At 63.5% G+C, this 21,978-nt stretch overlaps 1 protein-coding gene across 17 annotated transcripts in view; it reads left to right on the top strand.

Moving 5' to 3' along the window:
* MYO18A (myosin XVIIIA) overlaps positions 1 to 21,978 on the top strand; it is a 39,159-nt gene that overhangs the window by 9,232 nt on the left and 7,949 nt on the right. For 3 of the 17 annotated variants that reach the window (XM_082327968.1, XM_082327972.1, XM_082327962.1), the window contains exons 3-40: positions 4,358 to 4,420; positions 4,683 to 4,760; positions 5,175 to 5,315; positions 5,832 to 5,888; positions 6,479 to 6,566; positions 6,709 to 6,818; positions 6,893 to 7,069; positions 7,192 to 7,402; positions 7,681 to 7,823; positions 8,389 to 8,489; positions 8,583 to 8,646; positions 8,754 to 8,898; positions 10,387 to 10,398; positions 10,930 to 11,106; positions 11,185 to 11,275; positions 11,358 to 11,550; positions 12,073 to 12,159; positions 12,819 to 12,960; positions 13,041 to 13,200; positions 13,283 to 13,469; positions 13,547 to 13,784; positions 14,662 to 14,771; positions 14,885 to 14,950; positions 15,216 to 15,344; positions 15,799 to 15,942; positions 16,797 to 16,886; positions 16,982 to 17,101; positions 17,179 to 17,290; positions 17,441 to 17,568; positions 17,734 to 17,888; positions 19,033 to 19,156; positions 19,233 to 19,433; positions 20,296 to 20,406; positions 20,724 to 20,828; positions 20,940 to 21,086; positions 21,177 to 21,290; positions 21,470 to 21,586; positions 21,690 to 21,773. In XM_082327968.1, the coding sequence (XP_082184094.1) occupies positions 4,358 to 4,420; positions 4,683 to 4,760; positions 5,175 to 5,315; positions 5,832 to 5,888; positions 6,479 to 6,566; positions 6,709 to 6,818; positions 6,893 to 7,069; positions 7,192 to 7,402; positions 7,681 to 7,823; positions 8,389 to 8,489; positions 8,583 to 8,646; positions 8,754 to 8,898; positions 10,387 to 10,398; positions 10,930 to 11,106; positions 11,185 to 11,275; positions 11,358 to 11,550; positions 12,073 to 12,159; positions 12,819 to 12,960; positions 13,041 to 13,200; positions 13,283 to 13,469; positions 13,547 to 13,784; positions 14,662 to 14,771; positions 14,885 to 14,950; positions 15,216 to 15,344; positions 15,799 to 15,942; positions 16,797 to 16,886; positions 16,982 to 17,101; positions 17,179 to 17,290; positions 17,441 to 17,568; positions 17,734 to 17,888; positions 19,033 to 19,156; positions 19,233 to 19,433; positions 20,296 to 20,406; positions 20,724 to 20,828; positions 20,940 to 21,086; positions 21,177 to 21,290; positions 21,470 to 21,586; positions 21,690 to 21,773 (4,722 nt within the window). Of the gene's footprint in view, positions 1 to 753; positions 838 to 1,746; positions 2,814 to 3,497; positions 4,152 to 4,357; positions 4,421 to 4,682; positions 4,761 to 5,174; positions 5,316 to 5,831; positions 5,889 to 6,478; positions 6,567 to 6,708; positions 6,819 to 6,892; positions 7,070 to 7,191; positions 7,403 to 7,680; positions 7,824 to 8,388; positions 8,490 to 8,582; positions 8,647 to 8,753; positions 8,899 to 10,386; positions 10,399 to 10,929; positions 11,107 to 11,184; positions 11,276 to 11,357; positions 11,551 to 12,072; positions 12,160 to 12,818; positions 12,961 to 13,040; positions 13,201 to 13,282; positions 13,470 to 13,546; positions 13,785 to 14,661; positions 14,772 to 14,884; positions 14,951 to 15,215; positions 15,345 to 15,798; positions 15,943 to 16,796; positions 16,887 to 16,981; positions 17,102 to 17,178; positions 17,291 to 17,440; positions 17,569 to 17,733; positions 17,889 to 19,032; positions 19,157 to 19,232; positions 19,434 to 20,295; positions 20,407 to 20,723; positions 20,829 to 20,939; positions 21,087 to 21,176; positions 21,291 to 21,469; positions 21,587 to 21,689; positions 21,774 to 21,978 lie in introns of those variants that run through there. The other 14 variants (XM_082327969.1, XM_082327977.1, XM_082327975.1 and 11 more) reach the window with 11 other exon arrangements.

The following is a 21,978-nucleotide window of genomic DNA, read 5'->3' as shown; positions in this document are numbered from 1 at the left end:
GCAGTCGCCGCCTCTCCTTCACACCGCTGGCGTGCCTGGCTCCCTGCCACCGGCCTCCTGCCGGCAGGCCCCACGCAGGGAGGCCCCCAGCCCCTCGCCTGCTGCCTCGCTCCTGCTGTTTCCAGGGAGACCTTGAACCTCCAGAGGCAGCTTTGCCATGAAAGTGGCTTTACCGTGGGCTGCCACACCATGCCGGGGGGCTGCTGGGCTGGCACACTTCTGTGGTGCTGGCCCTCGCCTCAGGGCGGGGGGCTGTCCGTCCCTGGGAGCATTTTGGGGGACAGTTGTGTTCATGGGAAAGCAAAGGGAGGAGCAAGTGGTGTTGGGGCTGCACCACCTGGCATGATGCTGGACACCCAACTCTGACACTGGGCACCCTGCTCCAACACCAGGCGCCCCGCCGCGGGACCCCGGGGTGCAGGAGTGTGCAACCTTGTTCCTCGCGGCTCAGGACCCCCCCTGGCTTCCCCCAGTGCCCCAGCTGCGCTCAGCCTGGGGGTGTCTTTCTGTGTTCCCTCCAGGGCGGGTGGTGGAACAGAGGCCAGGCAGTTCCCCCCGCGGCGCTGGGCTGCCACAAGCCCACATCACTTCCTCCAGCGGCAGCGGCGGCAGTGGTTGTGACGGCAAGGCCCTGCTGCCCGCGTGTCCCCCCCCCAGCACTCCCTCCGGCTGCTGCGCGCGCCGGTGGGGCCCTCGCATTCCTCGGCTATTTTTAGGGTGGCCCTATCAGCCCAGCTGTCCCCGCGCCGCCGGCTGCCGCCCTGTGCGCCTCTTCCACCACACTGCATCCCGCTCGCCCCGGCAGAAACCCTGCTCCTGGCTCACCCCGACCTTGTGGTAAGGTGGGGACCGGCACGGCATGGGGGAGTGTGAGGGGGGCACATGGGAGCCAGTCCCAGCACCGGGGTCAGGGGCTGCAAGGCTGCACTCACGCCTGGGGCACTTTGGCAGCCAGGGGCGTTTCTTGCAGCCCCCCTGGGGGACCCTGACACCAGTGCTCTCCAGGGACCTTTGGGGCGGTGCCAGGCTGTGTGGAGGTGGGAGCACTGTGGGCAGAGGGTTTGGGGGCTCTGACCCCTGGGCAGGTTCGTCTCAGGACCTCCCTGCCCAGCCTGTGCTCCGGGCACCAGCATTTCATGCTGTGGTGATGGGGGGGACAGGGAACCCCTTGAGGACAGGGTGACATGCCCCCTAACAGGCAGGTTGGTTCAGTGGCCGGGTGCTCCTCTATGCCATGCCCAGCCCTGGGAGGGGGAGTTCTCCCCGACGGCCCCAGGTGCGACCCCCCTGGGGTTCAGAGCACAGCGCCGGCCAGGGCAGTGTGTCCTGCCGGGGCTGCCCAGCCGCTGGCACAGTGTCAGGCTCAGAATAAACCCTGGCTATCAGGGCAAGCAGGGTGCCTGGGGCAGAAAATATCCCTTCCCTCACCCTGGCATTTGCTTACCTCAGTGGGCTGGCCCTCCCAGGGGGGAAACTGGCGCACAGTCCTGTGGCCTGACTAAAGGGGCTTTTTTTGCACAATGAGTTTTGTTTGGTCTCAGCCCGGCCACCTGCCTGTCCGCAGAGCCCTTCCTATAGGCAGTGCCTGTTTGTATGCTGAGCAGGGCCAGGTGGGCTCAGACTCCCATTCCTGAAGGTCCTGGGCTCCCAGGGCTGGCAGGGAAGGGCGCGTGCTCGTACACTGTGCCATAGTTCAGCGCCCTGCATGCCAGCTCCGACCTGTCTCACCTCTCCCTCTCTCCCCAGCCAGGGCTGCGGCTCCATGAGACATCACCATGGCGTTTTCATCCCGGTTTGCATTCTGGGAGCAGAAGGGAAGTCTCTCACGCGTTTGCCTGCACCCCACATTCGGGTCATGCTGCCGCACGCTGCCAACCAACTCCCCCAGTTTGCCCAGTGCCAGCACCATGTTCGGAGCGGTGCTCCCAGCCTCTCGCTGCACTGCTATGCTGGGGGCCACACTGAGCAAATGGGGAGCTGCCCCATGCCCCACCGCAGCATGGCTGTGGTCACCAATGCAGCCATGCATGCAGTTACTAACGCCATCCCTAAGGACCGCTTTGCAAGTGGCTGGTGCAGCCCCTAACACAGTGTGAGCCACCTTGGTGCCACCGTCCAGCCCCGAGCACTTGCAGGAGCTGTGTGATGGCGAGTCGGGGAGCATTGCCCACGGGGTGCACCACGCGCTGCCGCTGTGGTGCCACGGCTGAGCCCTGGAGCTCAGAGGCATGGCCCAGGGCAGGGGAGGGTTTGGCTGCCCACCCACCCCAGAGACCCCTGGTTGCCCCGCTCGGCACAGAGCTGGCACATCCCACTGTGTGGCTGCCGCAGAGATTAGGTGGTGACACTTAAAACGTGCTGTGACGCTCGGCAGGGTGACGTGCAGAAATGCAGAGCCCCTGTGGGGAGTGGCAACGGGGCTCTATATACCAGCTCGCTCACCAGCTGCATGCAAGGAGCGGGCCTGGGCCAGGTGGGCAGAGCACTTTCCTCTCCCACCTTTGGGGTTTACCATAACTGGGGCACATCCCTGCGCTTTCTCCCACTTTTCTGGCTGCTGGGAAGCCTGGAAGGACACATGCCCTCATCCCTGGGGCTGCAACAGGCTACAAATTGGGGTTGTTTCATGCAGCAGCCTCCTGCCCCCCTGGCATGGAGTGATGGTCCCAGTGGTTTTTCCCAGTCCCTGTGGCTTTTCCGGCAGCGAGGCCCTGCGGTGGGCTGAAATGCGCTCCTCTTGTTTGTCTGACCCTCAGGTCAAGGACGAGGACAAATCCTTAGCTGTGAAAAGACCCGGGAAGGAGGATGGGGCTGTAAGTGTCGCAGGGCATGGGCAGGGTGGAGCTGTGTCGGGGATGGGACTCGCCCTTGGTGGGGACAGACCCCATGCCCCCCAGGCTTGGGGGCGTCACAGAGGGTAGTGGGCTCAGCAACCTACCCCCATACCCGCGCCGGTCCCTGGGGAGTGCTGGTGGCTGCTCCAAGGCAGCATGTGGAGGGTGGCGGGTATTTTCAGCAGGGATGCCTGGCTGCGCACAGCGATCTCTCCTCCTCCGCCTTCCCAGGGCTTATCCCTGCCCTGCACACCCCAATGGGTCAGTGTCCACCCTGTGGTTACAGCACCAGCTCCTGCCCTGCCTGTCAAAGCTCTTGGCAGCGGAAATCTTGTGGCTTGCCCTGTGCGTTGCAGAGGCTACTGGTGCTCTGAGCACTGAGTTTTGCCCCCATACTAGCAGCCCGTGGGTCGATGGGTCCCTGCATGCAGGGCCGAGGAGGTCACCATTGCTCCCTGCCCTGGGGTATGGTGGGGGGCTTTAGGTTGGCTGGGGAAGGGGACTAGGTGCTGAGTCCCTCGGTGCCAGGGTCTGGCTGGGAGCCATGCTCCTGCAGCAGGGCACAAAGCCCTGGACACCACCATGTCCCAAGAAGCAGTTGCTTGTGGTGGCAGGCAGTGCACTGCTGGACCTCCACTCACACTGGTGTCATTGTGGCTGCAGTCAGAGAGCCCGAAGGATGCGGCGTCTGCACCCCCGAATCCTGAGCCCCTGAATCCTGAGCCCTCAAAGAACCCCACGCCAGCCCCCGGGCGAGGGAAGAGTCTGGAGCCGGTGCTGAACGGGGCAGCAGTGAATGGGCTGGAGAGCCCGGCGGTGGGCACCGAGGCACAAGGGGATGATGGCCAGGGGCTGTCCCGCCGCAGGGTGGTCCGGGTGGTGCGCAAGGTGGTCCGCAAAGTCCTGCCGGGGGAGGATGCTGGCAGTGCCAAGGAGCTGGGGCAAGACGCCAAGTCTCCCGAGCCAGTGCCGCCCCCCAGGAAGGAGGACACAGGCCGTCCTGCAATGCCGCCTCCTCCCACCGTGCCGCCTCCCCCCGCCATGCTGACAGCCCCAGCCAAGCCAGAGCCCAAAGATGAGATCTCAGCAGGGCTCAAAACCCTCATGGTGAAGGGAAAAACGAAAGAGCACCGGCCACGGCTCCGGCCGGGGGACAGGCAGAAGGAGAAGTCCCCCGACCCGGCTGGGGGGGACGCAAAGCTGTCCCTGTCCCCGGGCACCGAAGCCAAGCTGGAGCCGCCAGTGCAGCCTTTGGGAGGGAAAGCGGAGCCGGCAAAGGCATCTGCTCCGAAACCCACCGCCCTGGAGAGGCACAAGGTACCGGTGTGTGCTTGGTGGGGGATGCTCTAACATAGCGGCAGGGCTGTGCCACCTGGTGCAGCATGGTGTGAGCTCACCCACATGGTTTGCAGTGGTTTTGGGGTGTGCAGTGCCGGGTGGGGGTCACTTTTCAGGACAGTTGTGTGCACTGCGACCATCCAATCACACTACCCCTTGTCTCCCCTCCGGCTTGTGTGGCGAAGAAGCTGCAGCCCAGTGAGAAGCGGTCGACCCCTGTGAAAACTGCCCTCGCACCCCCTCAGCAGGTGCGTGGGAGCAGGGACCCGGGTCCTTGGGTATAGCGGTGTACACGCTGGTACCCCAGCTATGCTGGCCTCAGCACCCACGGGTCTGCGCCAGACTTCATCCCAGTACCCACCCCAAGTGCTGGCAGGCTGCAGGGCCAGGAAAGCCTCTGCAATAGCCCCTCTGGTGCCTGCATGCCATGAGCGCGGGGCTGACAGGGGCTGCGGTGTCAGGAGGGGCCGCAGGGCGGCTGGCCTGGTGCTAACAGTGCTCTGCCTCCAGGCTGTCCCCGGCCCCGCATCCCGGCTGAGCCCGTCGGAGGAGGCACAGCGCCGGCTGGAGAGGATCTTCACTGCTTCTGTAATTCCAGGGGTGTTGGCGCTTGCGTGCTGCCCGCCTGGGGACAGGGACACGTGGGCAGCATGTGGCTGCCCCAGCTGTGCCATGTGCTCTGCACGGGGTGATTGTACCCCTGTGCCTGGTCACCAGCCCCGTGGTGCCTCTCTGGGTGGCACCGGCAACAGGGGACGGATGACGGGGGATGCCAGTGGGTTTGGGGTTGCTGTTTGGACCAGCGTGCCCGGCCTTGGGGAGCTGCAATGCCCAGCAGCCCGCGCTGGTGGCATCCTTGTGGCAGCCCAAGCATGGCTGCCCATGGCTGGGTTGATGCCCAGGCAGTGCCATGGGGCTGTGCCTGGGCCCTGTGGCGGTGCTGCTGCTGCTCTCTGCCTCTCACCCTCTCTCCTTTCTCTCCTCCTTCCTCGCTGCCGTTAGCTGGACCCCGCCACCTCTGCCTCGGCACCCAGCCAGGTACTGTGCCCCCATCCTCAGGAGCCCTCTGCCTCCGCCAGCGACCCCCTGCCGTCCTCTGTCTGCCGCTGGGCTGGCGTCTGCGCCCGTGCCTCGTGCTGGAGTGTAAGGCTTTCCCTGTCCCACCCTGCTCTGTGGGCTGCTGCGTCACCCATGCGGCCACAGGGCTGTGTGCCTCTCCCCAGTAGGGCCGTGCCAGGGAGCTGGGCGTCCCGGGAGGGTGCACTCAGTGGAGGTGGCACGGCTGGGGTGGGCAGGGGTGCGGAGCAGGACGGAAAGGGGCAGAGCAGCCAGCACAGGCAGGACGCGTGGCTCATGACAGATCCGCTGTGGCGTGCAGCACTGGTCGGGCTTGCAGTGGGTCAGCATGGCGGCCCCCAACCCTGGGGGCTTTGGCAGCGGGGCCTTGTGGCCTATGTCCTTCCTGGCTCCATGTGTCCCCAGTGCCGCACTGGACCTGTCACTCCGCTGGCTGCAGCGGTGGCCCTCACCAGGAGTGCCCGTGGGGTTTGGCACAGTGGCACTTTGCTCCCACTCGCTTCCCCCTGCCACTTTCTGTGCTCTCTGCGGGGCAGAAATTAACCCTTCTTGCCTTCACTCCCCATCTCTCGGCCTCACCAGGGTCAAGCGGACGATGCCCCAGCAGCCCCCTTTGGCCCTGTCCCTGCTGCAGCTCAGGTTTGGCTTTGGGGCTTACCCTGCTCCCAGGTGGTGGGGATGTCCCCACTGTGCCGGCCGTGCCAGCCTGGCATTTCCCATGCTGCGGTACTCTGCCATTATTGTGCCATGTCCTGTGTCCCTCCATTATGTCCCTGCAGCGTGTCCTGTGTCCCTACAGTGTGTCTCTGACCTGTGTCCCTGCAGCATGTCCCATGTCCCCACAGCATGCCTGGTGTCCCTGCATCCCAGCACGTGGCTGGCATGGGTGCCCGCTCTCTGGGCTGCGGTTTGGGACCTCAGGTCCTCCAGGCTTGCCCAAGGTGGCCGTGGTGAATGCTGTCATGGGCCACTATGACTTCACGTCTGCCCCAAGCTGTGGCAGGGCCCTGATAGTCTCTGCAGCCCTGAGCCCACTGGAGTCCCTGGGGGCAGCGAGCAAGCTGGGGACACGTGCTGGGAGGGCTTGGGGCTTGCGGAGGGTGGCTATGCCTGCCTGGCACATGGCCCCATGGCCAGGCAGCCCTGCTCCCTCCAGCCCCAGGGATGTGGGGAGGGGATGAGACGGGAGACAGGTGACCATGACCTCCCCACATCCCGCTGTCCCACAGGCCAAGACGGAGGAGCAGATAGCGGCTGAGGAGGCCTGGTATGAGACTGAGAAGGTGTGGCTGGTACACAGGGATGGCTTCTCCTTGGGTGAGTCGGGGGTCAGCCTGGCACCACTGGGACAAGGGGTGCCCTGTCCTTCCTGTGGCACAGCGAGCCCTGCCTGGCCTGGCCACAGTGTCCTCAGGGGACTGCTGGCATGGCCCCACTGAGTTCCCCACACCCCTCGCAGGCAGCCAGCTGCGGCCAGAGGAGAGCAGCCCCTTGCCTGAGGGCAAGGTGAAGGTGAAGCTGGACCACGACGGAGCCGTCCTGGAGGTGGAGGAGGACGACGTGGAGAAGGTAGGGCTGTGAGGTGGGGGATGGCGGGGCAGATCACCCGTTCCCTGCCTGACACCCTCCCACTTCACTGCCAGGCAAACCCCCCCTCCTGTGACCGCGTGGAGGACCTCGCCAGCCTCCTCTACCTCAACGAGTCTAGTGTGCTGCACACACTGCGGCAGCGCTATGGCGGCAACCTCCTGCACACCTACGCCGGCCCCACCATGGTCATCATCAACCCCCTGAGCTCCCCATCCATGTACTCTGAGAAGGTGACCCTGCTGCCAGGGGGGACTGGAGGGGACAGGCAGCTGGGAGCTGTGCCACCGCACAGAGGGAGCTGGTGGGGTTGGCAGGATGCTGACCCTCGCCCACTTCCCACCCTCCCTGCCAGGTCATGCACATGTTCAAAGGATGCCGCAGGGAGGACATGTCCCCACACATCTATGCGGTGGCCCAGGCCGCCTACCGCAGCATGCTGATGAGCCGCCAGGACCAGGCGGTTGTGCTGCTGGGCACCAGTGGCAGTGGCAAAACCACCAACTGCCAGCACCTTGTCCAGTACCTCGCCACCATCGCCAGCAGCACCGGCAAGGTCTTCTCTGGTGAGTCCTCGGCAGGGCGTGGGGTCCTCGTGCTGCCTGCACAAGCCCCTTGCTTTGCGATCACAGCCCTCGGCAGCCTCCCACACCCGGCAGCGGCCAGACACATGCCACACGGCGCACGTTCATTTTCTCACGCCAGTCCCTTTACCGCGCTGTTGAGGGCTGCTGCAGCATGGAACACGGCACAGAAGCAGCAGCGCTTACCTGGCCAGTGGTGCTGGCCTTGGCTGCCCACTGCACAGCCCCTGCACCCCACCGCCCTGCTTCTCTTCCTGCAGCGGAGAAGTGGCAGGCTCTCTACACCATCCTGGAGGCTTTTGGCAATAGCAGCACCAGCATGAACGGCAACGCCACCCGCTTCTCCCAGATCATCTCTCTGGACTTCGACCAGGCGGGGCAGGTGGCATCTGCCTCCATACAGGTGAGGGGGCCGGGGTGGCCCCCCTCGGCATGGGAGCTGGCCCATCCTTACCAGGGCGGCTCCCCTTGGCGCGGGAGCCAGCCTATCCTCGCTGGGATGTTTCCTCCCAGCAGCCTGGCCACACAGAAGCCCACGAGCTCTGCTGCAGACACCCCCCGGCTGCCGGCTGTGCTCACAGCACTTAGCATCCAGGCATCCTGCTCTCATCTTTGTTCACACCCAGATATGTGCAGATTAGATTGACTCCCTGTCCTTGCTGAGTTAGCCCCAATATTAGGGTGTGTTTCTTCCAGACGCTGCCCCAGTGTGATAGCAGCAGAGCCCTTAAAATTCTAGAGAGCTGCTTCGTGCTCCTGTAGTAGCAGGCACCCCAGGAGAGGAGATGCTCACAGGTTGCTTGGATGATGTTTACATTCATATGATGCCCTGCGGTGGGCAGGAGACCCTCACATCTCCTCAGTGACCCTGGACAGGCAGCTAGGATGAGGCTGGGGTGGGTGCGGTGGGTGTCTCGGTGGGAGTGGGGCCCTTGGGGAACGGTACCCAACCCTCCCACCTCCGCCAGACGCTGTTGCTGGAGAAGCTGCGCGTTGCCAAGCGCCCGCCCAACGAGGCCACCTTCAACATCTTCTACTACCTGCTGGCCTGCTCTGACAGCGCCCTACGGTGAGCTGGGGTGGGCAAGGGCACGGCCTCTGGCCCGGGGTGGGGTCTCGGGAGCCTCCCATGTGAGGCCAATCTCGGTGTTTATCCCTGCAGGACTGAGCTTCACTTCAACCACCTGGCAGAGAACAACGTCTTCGGCATTGTGCCCCTCTCCAAGGTTGCTGCTATGGGGCTGCGGAGGGGGATGAGGTTCCCTGGCCCATTCAGGTGCAGGGGGAGGCAGAGCCAAGCTCCCACACTGACGGCTTCCATTGCTTTCTGCAGCCAGAGGAAAAGCAGAAGGCGACGCAGCAGTTCAACAAGCTCCAGGCTGCCATGAAGGTGATGGGCATCTCTGGTGATGAGCAGAAAGCCTTATGGCTCATCCTGGGGGCCATTTATCATCTGGGGGCTGCCGGGGCCACGAAAGGTAACGAGCTGCTCAGGGCCGGGAGGCATTAATGAGCCAAGACTTCGGCTGATGGCTACATGGGGTCCCAGAGTGATCGCTGGCACCTTGCAAATGGCCCCGCCCAGTGTGGCCGAGCCCTGGGGGAGGTGTCTGGGGCTGTGTCAGCTGAGGAACAGTGCCCTGCCACCGTGAGTGCTCGGGGGCACCCGCCTTTGCCCCCTTGGTCAGGGTAGTCCCACTGACTGGTGGGAATCGAACACCCCCAGACCCTGGGCTGGCCCCTGCCAACTTGGGGGACCAAAGGCCTGGCTGGGGCTGAGGGAGTCAGGGGGGTGCGTGTGTCCCCCATCCCCAGTGTAACATCTCTCCCCCTGTCCTCCCCACAGAGCTGCTGGCAGACAGAGCCGGTAATCAGAGCCGCGGGGGGTTCTGCTCCGGGTGGTGCCGCGCGTTGCTGGTTTTGGGGCTGAAATGGGGGCTTGGGATACTGCTGGTGTGCCAGGACCAACCCTCGTCCCTGACTGGGTGCTGGCAGCCCCAAATTTGCCTGCTGCCTGTCAGGATCCTCCCACCTGGTCCTCTTGGCACCATTGGTGGTGTGGGCCAGGGCTGCCCCGGCACCGAGAGCCCACCATGGGCTGCAGAGCTTGCTCTGACAGGCACCAGCTTCACTCTCCGTCCATGGGGGTGGTGAATTCGGCTTCATGGGGCTGCTCTTCTCCCCCTGGGGCTTTTGCCTTCCCCCCATGGTGCTGGAAGCCCCCGTGGTGCTGCATGCTGGCGGGAGGGCTCAGGCATGGCACACCGCAAATGGGCACCTGGAGCTGGTGGCTGCACTAAGGGAATTTGCAGCCCGGGGGGAAAAGATGAGTCAGGGATGGGAAGGGAGAGACTGGAGGGGTCTCGGGGGTGCAGCCAGGTGCAGTGTTGGCCCACGGGGTGCTTCGAGGCGCTAGAGGGCAGCAGGGCCCTGCTGCAGCCACTACAGCGTGATGCTTGGGCAGCTCAGGAGCCTCTTCATGGGGGCCTGCTGGAGGGGAACCCCAGATCCTGCTCTGGTGGAGCATCCCCACATCTTGCTCAGGGTGAGCATCCTAGCCCCAGCTCTGTGCTGCTCCTGGCGCCTTCCCTGCATCTCGTGGACACTGGGGATGCTCAAAGCCAGCTCAGCCACACCACCTCCCGTTTCCTTGGCCCCTTGACACTTGTACCAGGCTGGATCCGACAGCAGCTCCCCATGCTCTGGGGCAGAACTGAGCTGCTCCCCACCAGTGCCCACAATGTGGCCAGGGCTCACAGGGGAAGGGCCCCCATGCTGGCTTAGTGTCTCACTGCAGCGATGCCTGGGGGGAGACCAGGCTTGGCATGTGCGTGGTGTGGTGGTGGCTGCACATGGCGTGTTTTGGCAGGAGGGTGTCCCCGTGCCGCGTGTCTGCGCTGTCGCGTGCCGTTGTTTCTAATCCCTGTCTCTGTTCGCATGGTGCATGCTGCCCTTTTGCAATGCAGACGCCGATGAAGGTAAAAGTCTTGGTCTCCGCACATCTCTGGCTTCCCCCTACCACGTGCCACCGCCTTCCTGCTGTCATGTCCTTGCATGTCACCATTAACCTGCTCCCACCTCCCCTACCCTCCCCCAGCATCCGTGTGCTTGTGTCCAGCAGCCGCGGTCTGTCCTGCTGCATCGCAGCAGGGCTGCTCAGCGCATGTGGCCAAGCAGGGACGTGTCCCTGTGCTGGGGCAGCTCAGAGCCCCGTACCATTACAGGCCCTAGGGGTCCCCGGGCAGCAGTGGTGAGGGGCGATCCCCCCTCCCCACCCCATGGCGTGGCTCTGTCAGCCCTGCAGAGGCATGAAGCCATTCACCCCATGTCTCCTCTAATCAGACCCCAAAACACTTCCCGGCCCTCCAGCACCGAGCACGTGCTCCCACTGTGCGCAGCATCCCCAGGCTACTCTGGGGGATCCTGAGATGGTCCCAGGTCTGGCTGGAAATGCCCCCCATTTGGGGAGATGCCCTGGCCGGCACTGAGCCCCCTTCTCCACCCTCCAGCCGGGAGGAAGCAGTTCGCACGGCACGAGTGGGCTCAGAAAGCCGCCTACCTTCTGGGCTGCAGCCTGGAGGAGCTCTCGTCCTCCATCTTCAAGCACCAGCCCAAGGGCACCCTGCAGCGATCCACCTCCTTCCGGCAGGGCCCTGACGAGTCCCCCCTGGGCGACGGTGGCACAGGTAGGGTGAGGGACAGTGGGGACAGCGGGTGGCCCCAGGGGATGCTGGGCTGGGGACGCTCAGGGTTGCCTTGGCCAGGTCCCAAGCTGACGGCGCTGGAGTGCCTGGAGGGCATGGCGGCCAGCTTGTACTCGGAGCTCTTCACCCTCCTCATCTCCCTCCTCAACAGGTACGTGCTGAGGGGCCGGTGGGAGAGCCAGGGGCACCCAGCAGCGCCTGCTCACCCCACTGTGTCCCTTTGTCCCCCACAGGGCGCTGAAGTCGAGCCAGCACTCAGTGTGCTCGGTGACAGTGGTGGACACCCCCGGGGCGCAAAACCCCGAGCTGGCAGGGCAGAGCCGGGGGGCCACCTTCGAGGAGCTCTGCCACAACTACGCCCAGGAGCGCCTGCAGCTCCTTTTCCACCAGCGCACCTTCACCCGCGAGCTGGAGCGCTACAAGGAGGTAACAGGGCTGCCCTCACCTCCTCCTCTCCTGCCCTCCCCTACCCTCTCTGCATGAGCATCTCCTACGATGTCCCCCTAGTTTCTTACCCCACAGTTGCTCTGGACTGGGTCCAACTGAAGCAGCCCTGACACGATGCTCAGTGCAGCAGGGGTTTCCCCAGGGCTCCCACCGCCAGCAGTGCCTTTGTCAGCAGCTCTGGCTCCAGCCAGGCAGCTTTGCCTGCAAACATGCCCGGCTGGGAGGTGATGGGGTGGCTGTGGGTGGTGGTGGTGGGGAAGATCACTGCTGCTGCTCCCTCTTGGCACCAACAGCCCAGGGTGACCCCTCCATGTGTCCTGGTCCCCCCTCAGCACCTGGCATTGCCCTGTGCCGTGCTGGCGCAGTGGGATGGTGGGACACTGGGAAAGCCCTGCCTCCTGCCTAGACCCCACTGAGACCAATGGCCTGACTAGCTGCCAGTCCCTATCGCTGCTCCCCTGCTGCATGGGCACTAACCATGCCTCTGTCCCCTCTCACCAGGAGAACATAGAGCTTGCCCTGGCCGATGTCGAGCCTGGCTCCTCTGGCTCTGTAGCCGCTATAGACCAGCCCTCACACCAGGCACTGGTAAGCACCCGCCACGCTTCTTCATGGCCGCATCACAGCCTTCCTGGCCCTTTGGCGGTCATTAGTTAGGGGAAGCGGGGGGGCTGTCCCGAATGCTTGGCCATAAAAGTGCGGCTGTGAGCGTGTGTGCAGCCGGCATCCCTGCTGCATCCCCCAGTATGGTGTCCCTCACCACCCTAGGAGCTGCCTGTGCTGTGGGCAGGAGAGTGAGGAGCCCTTGGGAGATCCCCAGGGTGCTCCAGTCTTTGAGGTGCTCTGATCCCCGGGATGCTCTCATCCCTGAGATGCTCTGGTCCTCCGGGTGCCTAGGTCCCCAGGGTGCATCAGTCCCTGGGGTGCTCCATTCCCTGCTGGAGGAGGCTGCAGAGACCAAGGGGGACTGCCAGTGCCAGCTGTGCACTGGGTTTCATCCCATGGGTGCCTGAGCACAGTGTTTTCCACCCCAGTGAGCATCTCGCTGCCCAGAGTATTACGTACTGACTCTCCCTGCTGGGTCTCCATTAAGCAGGGGCCCTCTTGTGTGGTGCTGTTTTGCCTTGCTGCTGACAGCAGCTGAGGTTGCATGCTCCCCGGGTGGCCTGGGTCCCCTGTGTCCTCCCATCCCTGCCCTGGGGGACACCAGGGTGCTGGGCTGGGTGCAAGTGCAGTGTTGCCCGCAGGTCCGGTCGCTGGCCCGCACAGATGAGGCACGGGGGCTGCTGTGGCTGCTGGAGGAGGAGGCACTGCAACCTGGCGGCAATGAGGAAACCTTGCTGGAGCGGCTCTTCTCCTACTACGGCCCCCAGGAAGGGAGTAAGAAAGGTCGGGGGGGGCTGGCACCACGGGGCGATGCATCGGTGAAGCGCTGGTCCCGTGCCCATTGGTGCCGTGTCTCCCCACAGGGCACAACCCACTGCTCCCCAGTGACAAGCCCCGACACTTCCTCCTGGGTCACAGCTCAGGGACCAACTGGGTGGAGTACGATGCCACGGGCTGGCTCAATCACGTCAAGTACAACCCAGCCTCCCAAAACGCCTCCATCCTGCTGCAGGAGTCACAGAAGTGAGTGGGGTCCTGGGGTAGAGTGGGGCAGGCAGGGGGGAGAGGTGATTTTGAGGGGTGACATCCTCTCCATGCTCCGCAGGAAGGTCATCAGCAGCCTGTTTGCTGGCCGTGGCGGGTCAGCGCTAGTGCTGTCAGGCTCAGTGGCAGGGCTGGAGGGGGGCTCCCAGCTGGCCCTACGCCGAGCCACCAGCATGCGTAAGACCTTCACCACCGGCGTGGCTGCCGTCAAGAAGAAGTCCCTCTGCATCCAAATCAAGCTGCAAGTGGTGAGTGAGGGGGTCCCTGGGTCCAGCTTGGGGCACTGCTGCTTGTCACTGCTCAACCTGCTCTCCCATGCCTGCAGGACGCCCTCATCGACAGCATCAAGAAGTCCAAGCTCCACTTCGTGCACTGCTTCCTGCCCAAGGCGACGGGGGGTGGCGGGGACCCGCGGGCTCTGCCATGCCGACGGGTGAGCGGCAGCGAGCTGGAGCTGCCGGCGGAGCACTGCGAGGCGGGGCTCATGCAGCTGGACGTGCCTCTCCTGCGTGCCCAGCTCCGTGGCTCCCGCCTGCTTGATGCCCTCCGCATGTACCGCCAAGGTGAGCTGCGCCGCTGGCACCCCTGGCACCCAGGGCTGGGGGATGCCAGGGCTGCGGTGTGCATCCCACTGTGGGGATGGATGCCATTGGGGTCCCAGCTGCGTCTTCTCCTTCGGGAGCCAAAGCCACCCTGGGGAACCCCTTTGGCACATGGCCTTGCTCCAGCCCCATGGCTGCCAGCCATCCCCCCTCCCCCATGGAGCCGTTATCTGCGCCAGGGACAGGCATGGCCTTAATTGGGTGTCTCTGCTGGTGCCGCTGGCTCCTGGCAGCTCTCCTGCTGGCAGCTGGCCCCTGTCCCGCTGGGGCGAGGGACTCCGGGTTGTGTTCAGCAAAGCATTTATTGATACACGTGGCCGGCCACCCAGCTGAGGTTTTATTGCCTGGAGGCCGGACCCTTCCTGCCACGATCGGAAATCGATGCCACCTGCACACCTCCTGGATCGATGGTCGCAGCTAACTGGCTGTGCCGGGGTCAGCATCCCCGTCAATACCCCATTGTTAATTAAGATGTGGAGGCTCAGCACTGTGAGCCTGATGCAGAAGTCGGCTGCGGCTCAGAACTGAGCCGGAGCAGGGCCTGTTTGCTTGCACAGGCGACACGTGTCCCTGCGCTCCCCCCAAGGCGGGATCTGGCCACTTTCTCCCCAGATCCCAGCCAAAATTGCTGGAGGACACAGCCAAGAAAAACCTCCTGGGGAGGGTCAGGGTTCTCTGGCTGTGCCTGGCCCCATGGGGAGCTTGTGCCACGTGGGGTGACCCCATCAGCTCTCCAAAGAGATGGGCCGCAGCAAGTCAGGGCATGCGGGGCTGTCCCCAGCCATCCCCGGGGCATCCTGACTGCCCCCACAGCCCCGCTCTCCCTTGCTCCCCCCAGGATACCCTGACCACATGGTGTTTGCGGAGTTCAGGCGGCGCTTTGATGTCCTGGCTCCGCACCTGACAAAGAAGCACGGGCGCAACTACATCGTGGTGGACGAGAAGCGGGTACATGCCCCATGCTGGGGCCAGTGCTGCAGTCTGGGGTCCCCTGCACCCGGGGAGCCCCCTGCACTCTGGGATGCCACCAGCCCAGCCCTAACACCTCTCCCTCCCCGCAGGCAGTGGAGGAGCTACTGGAGTCGCTGGACCTGGAGAAGAGCAGCTACCACATGGGCTTGAGCCGGGTATGATGCCCGTCACTGGCTGCAGGTGCCAGCGGTGGCGCAGGCAGGGGTGGGTGGCATGGCTTGACACAGCATGGTGGGGCAGCACAAGGGCGGCACTGTTTGCTCTGACCTACGGCATTCCTTGTGCCTGGGGAATAAAACCCCCACGGCAGGACAGGACCAGTGGCTGCAGAGGGGAGAGCCGCATTCCCACCAGCCAGTGCGGTGGGAGGGTGTCACATGTTGGCACCTGTCGGGATCTCACCCTGCTCCTCTCCCACAGGTGTTTTTCCGGGCTGGGTCGCTGGCCAGGCTGGAGGAGCAGCGGGATGCACAGACCAGCAGGAACATCACCCTCTTCCAGGCGGCTTGCAGGGGCTTCCTGGCACGGCAGCAGTTCAAGAAGAGGAAGGTTCGTCCCAGCAGCTCTCCCCTCCCCGCTCCTCCGCACAATTTCGCCTAAAATGGGCAGCGCAGCCTTTCTGCCGCTGCCTGGGCCAGCACCTCCTCCTCCCGCCTCCCCCCCCCCCCCCCCCAGTGCCCGCCCAGCCGTGGGGGGCCGGGGGGAAGCAGGGGAACCGGCAGGGAGGGTGCTGGGCATCACCGCAGCAGGATGAAGCGGCGTATCAGCTCCTACTTTTATTATTAAAGGAGGGCATAAAATAGGCATCTCAGCAGTGCCTTGCCTTCTCCAAGATTGGCCTTTTGAGGGGCTGCAGGGAATCAAACAGTAGATAAGCCAGGCGCAATTAGCCCAAATGCTAATGAAGGGGAGTGTGCTGGGGTGCTGGCAGGGGTGCTGAGTGCCCGCCCGCTTCACTTTGACCCACTGGCAGCACCCCGTGCTGACACTGTACCCTGTGCAGATCCAGGATTTGGCCATCCGGTGCGTGCAGAAGAACATCAAGAAGAACAAGGGGGTGAAGGACTGGCCCTGGTGGAAGCTCTTCACCACCGTGCGGCCCCTCATCGAGGTGCAGCTCACGGAGGACCAGATCCGCGGCAAAGACGTGGGTATCTCTGTGCCGGGATATGCTGGATCGGGCAGGGTGGCCTCAGGGGAGCGTTGATCCCAGGCAGGGCCCTGCGGTCGGGTGGGATGCAGGACCCCAGGGAAGGGTGGGATGCAAGACCGGCCCCACTAGTGCCAGGCTCGAATTGCTCCCTAATTTGCGAATCGGCATGTCATTAGCATCCCGAGAGCCGGCTGTTGCATGAGCCCAATTACAAGGCGTGGAGAATGGAAATGAAACTGTGTGCCGAGAGGCATATGCGGGGGCTCCATGCTGCGCTGGCAACCAGACACTCGTGCCCCCACGGAGCCCGCCTGGCATGGAGCTGCTGCCTGGCTCAGCTTTCACCCTGACCCGCCGAGGATGGGTGCCTGGAGTGGGGGCACCTGGGCCCCCTTGTGTCTTCCCCCAGCCTGTGCTGAGTCCAGAGGAGGGGAGAGAAAGATGTACATGAAGCTGGCAGCCGGGCACGCCTCCCTGGTGCTGGCGGGTGGGCCCCCTCCCTCCCCACGGTAGCTGGGTGCACCCAAACCCTTCAGCGAGCTGCTGGTGGGTGGGTTTACTCCCACCCTTCTCCTGGGGGGTGCGAGGACCCCGCACCAGCTTTGCCGGGGCTGCCTGGCATTTCAACACCATTTATGGGGTTGGAGTCAGTACAGCGACAGAGCCAGTTGGGGAAAGTCCCTGCCCAGCCCTTGGCAAGGGAGAAGGACCCCCGCCCTGGGGAGCCCCCACCCTGCCCACCCAGTGCTGGGGGGGGACTGGGAGGTGTGTAGAGACCTGCCAGGCTCCTGCCTGCCAAGCTCTTCCCCTTGCGTCTTCCCCCTCCCTCACCGCCTGCTCTGTTGCAGGAAGAGATCCAGCAGCTGAAGAGCAAACTCGAGAAGGTGGAGAAGGAGCGTAACGAGCTCCGGCTCAACAGCGACCGCCTGGAGAGCAGGGTAGGTTCTTGCCGGCACCGGGAGGGGGTGCAATGCTGTGCTGGCCTGCCCCAGCGCCTGCCCCGGCCCACGGTCTGGCTCCCCCCCCACCCCAGATCACCGAACTAACGTCAGAGCTGACGGACGAGCGAAACACTGGCGAGTCGGCCTCCCAGCTGCTGGACGCTGAGACGGCCGAGAGGCTGCGGGCCGAGAAGGAGATGAAGGACCTGCAGGTACACGCGCCTCTCCCCGGCCTTGCAGTGTCTCCCAGCCCCCTCCCAGTGCTCACCATGGCTGTGTCCCCTCCCAGGCCAAGTATGATGCTCTGAAGAAGCAGATGGAGTCGATGGAGATGGAGGTGATGGAGGCTCGGCTCATCCGGGCGGCCGAGCTCAACGGAGAGCTTGATGATGATGATTCAGGTACCATCCTGCCTTCGGTGCCTTCTGCCAGCACACCCTGGGTGCCCCGTGGTCACAGCACCATGCCCTCTTCTCCACGGAGGCATTGCCCACCCGTGGGGCCCTGTACCACCCCACGCAGCGCCTCGATGACCCCATTTCCCTGCGCAGGTGGCGAATGGCGGCTGAAATATGAGCGGGCAGTGCGAGAGATCGACTTCACCAAGAAACGGCTGCAGCAGGAGCTGGAGGACAAGCTGGAGGTGGAACAGCAGAGCAAGAGGCAGCTGGAGCGGCGAGTGAGTGGGGCTCAGCCCCAGGGAGCCCCCCAGTCTCCCCAGCATGGGGATGGGCAGGGGATGGGCAGCCCCTGCCTGCTCAGAGCTGAGGGAGCACGTGGCCAGGGCAGTGGGGACGTGGTGGCTTCCCAGAGCCCTGACTGCCCTGCCTGCTCCTGCCCACAGCTGATGGACCTGCAGGCAGACAGTGAGGAGAGCCAGCGGGCACTGCAGCAGCTGAAGAAGAAGTGTCAGCGCCTGGCCGCAGAGCTGCAGGACACCAAGCTGCACCTCGAGGGCCAGCAAGGACGCAACCATGACCTGGAGAAGAAGCAGCGGAGGTTGGGACCGCATGCTGGCGGTGGGGGGGACGCAGCAGGGATGGCATCCTTGCTGCACGGCGAGCCTCTTGCAAAGCAGCATTACCATTTTAGCAGGGATTTGGGCACTTCACCAGCTCCCGCTTGGCTGAGGCATCTCTGGTGGGAAGGGGTTGCCTGGGTCAGATGTATTCATTGTGGGGGGGGACCCCGATGCCCTTTTGGGGGGCTCAGAGCCAAGCTATCCCCCCGTGTGGGGCTGTGGCCCATGGTGGAGGCTGCTCGTACCCCGCAGCTCTGCTTGGCGCTCAATCTCATCCCGTCCCCTCTCCCAGCCCCAAAGTTTGCTAACGTTATTAAGCAGCAGGGACGCTTTCATCTCATTATGGTAATGATCACACACATAAATACAGCAAGAGAATCCAATCTAATTAATTTCAATTTCCGTGGATTGGAGTCTGTGCTAATGCAGCTGTTTATTACCCAGCGTGAGGAAAGATGAGGATTAGCTGCCAAGGTGTTTAACGCAGGTCACAAACTCAAGCACGAGGTTGTTTTCCAAGCCCCAGAGACAGCAATTTCAGAGAAAACCTGGCTGATCCCATCCCAGGGGCACTGAGAGAGGCTGCCCCAGTGCTGCCTGGCTCCAGGCTGTACTGAGCACTCCCCTACTGGGGGCTAGTGTCCCCTCTGGGGATGGGACTGGTGCCATCCCACGTGGAACCGTGGCACTGGGCTGTGGTTGGGGGAGCCAGCTCCATCTCTGTTGGAGACCCCCCATGTGTCATGGCCCTTCCATGTCCTGCTTGGAGGTCACAGTGTCCCTGACTGCCACTGCATAGCCATGCCCCCACCATTAGCAGCCATGGCTCGCACCGGCCCCGTGGGGTGGCTGATGGGGTCTGCGCTGCGGGGGCTGCACTCTCCATGAGCCACTGAGTGAAGACGTGAGGAGTTTCTCCAAGTGACTCCATGCCACTATGCTGGCGATTAAAGGCTCATCAACAGTATGTTTCCAATGAATGCCCAGCGGCATGCCGTTCTTCCTGGTGCCTGCTGCCATGGGATGGGGATGCTCGGTGCGGGGCTGGTGACACGGGGCTGGGGACCCCTCCCCGGTGCCCATCACGGGGCACTGAGCGCCCACCCCACTCTCCCCATGCAGGTTTGACAGCGAGCTCTCACAGGCGCACGAGGAGGCGCAGCGGGAGAGGCTGCAGCGGGAGAAGCTGAGCCGCGAGAAGGACGTGCTGGTGGCTGAGGTCTTCGGCCTCAAACAGCTGCTGGAGGTGAGCAGACCCCAGTCCCTTCCCCAGACCCCAGTCAGTGGACACCCTTGGCTCATGGTGACCTCCTCTCTGGCAGGACAAGGACTCAGACATTGCGGGGCTGATGCAGAAGGTGGAGGTGCTGGAGGCCGAGCTGCAGGACATCTCCTCCCAGGAGTCAAAGGACGAGGCATCCCTGGCCAAGGTGAAGAAGCAGCTGCGGGACCTGGAGGCGAAGGTCAAAGACCAAGAGGAGGAACTGGACGAGCAGGCTGGGACAATTCAGATGCTGGAGCAGGTATGGCAGTGTCGTGGTTTAACCCCAGTCGTCAACTAAGCACCACACAGCCGCTTGCTCGCACCCCCCCTGCCCCACGGTGGGATGGGGGAGAGAATCAGAAAAAAAAAGTAAAACCCACGGGTTGAGGGACAGCAGAGGAAGAGATAATAATAATAATAATAATAATAATAATAATAATAATAATAATAAAAGAATATACAAAGCAAGTGATGCACAATGCAATTACTCACCACCCACTGACCGATGCCCAGCCCATCCCCGAGCAGCGATCGCTGCCCCCCAGCCAACTCCCCCCCAGTTTCTATACTGAGCATGACGTCATACGGTATGGAATAGCCCTTTGGCCAGTCTGGGTCGGCTGTCCTGGCTGTGCTTCTTCCCAGCTTCTTGTGCACCTGGCAGAGTATGGGAAGCTGAAAAGTCCTTGACTAGTGTAAACGATACTTAGCAACAACTAAAACATCAGTGTGTTGTCAACGTGATTCTTATCCTAAATCCAAAACACAGCACTATACCAGCTACTAAGAAGAGAATTAACTCTATCCCAGCTGAAACCAGGACAGGCAGGGAGGGGCAAGGTTTCTGGGTGGGGTGGTTTCGCGCAGGGCTGTTATTACCTGGGCCGGGCTTGCCTGGGAAGTGGAGGCAGTCACCCTCAGCCCGGCATCGAGCCAGGCACCGCTGCTACCGACACGGCTCCTGGCCCTCTGTGCTATGGCCTGGCAGGTCACCATGGGGCGGGCAGCCCAGCCAGCCTCAGACCAAGGGGTTTTCCGGGTGAGCAGTGCCTGAGGAGTGGCAGGGGGGGCGGTTTCCCATGTCCCATTGACTCTGACCGTGTTCCGCCCCGATTTTTCAGGCCAAGCTACGGCTGGAGATGGAGATGGAGCGGCTGCGGCAGACCCATGCCAAGGAGGTGGAGAGCCGTGATGAGGAGGTGGAAGAGATTCGGCAGTCGTGCCAAAAGAAGGTAGGGCTTGGCTGCAGCCCCTCTGCCCAGGTGGGGACAGGATGTGTCCCTGTGCCCCGGCCAGCTGCCAGGAGCTGCTGACTGGGCACTGTCACGCAGCAACCAGCTCCCACACGGCCGCAGCTCAGCTCCACTGGCCCAGCAGGTCTGACTGGTCCCTCTGCTGCCCTGGCCGGTGTGCGCTGGGCTTTGAGCTTCTGGTTGCGCAAATACCCAGCCAGTGGGGTCAGCCAGCATCCCCAGTATGTTGGCACACGTGAGCAGGGGTGCCCGGCCCCTTCTTGCCACCCTGACTGGGCTGCCGTTGCTGTCCTCAGCTGAAGCAGATGGAGGTGCAGCTGGAGGAGGAGTACGAGGACAAACAGAAGGTGCTGAGAGAGAAACGGGAGCTGGAGAGCAAGTTATCTGCTGTCAGTGAGCAGGTAGGGTGCAGGGCAGCCGGGCACATCCCTTGCTTCAGGGACTCCAAGGTGGCCGTGGTGGAGTGGGTGCCCTGCCAGCACAGTACCCTGGCACAGTCCCCCCTGCTGCAGGCCAACCAGCGGGACTTTGAGACGGAGAAGCGCCTGCGCCGGGACCTGAAGAGGACGAAGGCACTGCTGGCTGATGCGCAGATCATGCTGGACCACCTGAAGAACAACGCGCCCAGCAAGAGGGAGATAGCCCAGCTCAAGAACCAGGTGTGCATCCAGACCCCCCCAAAACTGCAGCCCTTGAGGGACGCAGGGTGGTCCCATCCCCTGGCCAGGTGCTGAGTCATGTCCCCACAGCTGGAGGAGTCAGAGTTCACCTGTGCAGCTGCCGTCAAGGCCCGCAAGTCGATGGAGGTGGAGATTGAAGACCTCCACCTGCAGATTGATGACCTCGCCAAGGCAAAGGCAGCGGTAAGCGTTTTTGGGATGTGAAGCATCATGATGGGGCCATGCCCCACCTGCACCCAAGGGGAGACCCCCACTGGCATGGCACATGCCGGCAGGGTGACCCCTGCACTGTTTGGGGTGGTTTTGGAGGGTGGGTGCCCCACTCCCGGGGTGCAGCGGGAGACGCAGGCGGCTCCCCCCAGCTGGAGGAGCAGCTGAGCCGGCTGCAACGGGAGAAGAACGAGGTGCAGAGTCGGCTGGAGGAGGACCAGGAGGACATGAACGAGCTGATGAAGAAGCACAAGGCGGCTGTGGCCCAGGTGAGAGGGGAACAACAGCTGGGGCACTCATGCCCCCCCGGTAACGCCCCCCTCAGAGCTGGCGCAGTGGGGTCCCCGCTGACAGCCCCGGTGTGTCCTGCAGGCGTCCCGGGACCTGGCACAGATGAATGACCTCCAGGCACAGCTGGAGGAGGTCAGCAAGGAGAAGCAGGAGCTGCAGGAGAAGGTGGGGAGCACTGACATTGTGCACGGGCATGCATGGCGAGTGGAGCTGGGGGGCACCCAGAGACCAGCTGTCCACTCTATGGGGGGGCCCCCTGCACCCTGGGGGTGCAGAGCAGTCCCACAGGGAGATCTCCATTGGGATGGGAGCAGCGTGGCCAGCAGCTCCGCTCCAGTGGGAGTGTGGTAGGGGGCCAGGGAGGTGGTGC

This window comes from Platalea leucorodia, assembly GCF_965183815.1.
Source record: "Platalea leucorodia genome assembly, chromosome: 16".
Taxonomy (NCBI): domain Eukaryota; kingdom Metazoa; phylum Chordata; class Aves; order Pelecaniformes; family Threskiornithidae; genus Platalea; species Platalea leucorodia.
Note: the sequence above shows the minus strand (reverse complement) of the source record. Positions and strands in the feature narration are given on the sequence as shown.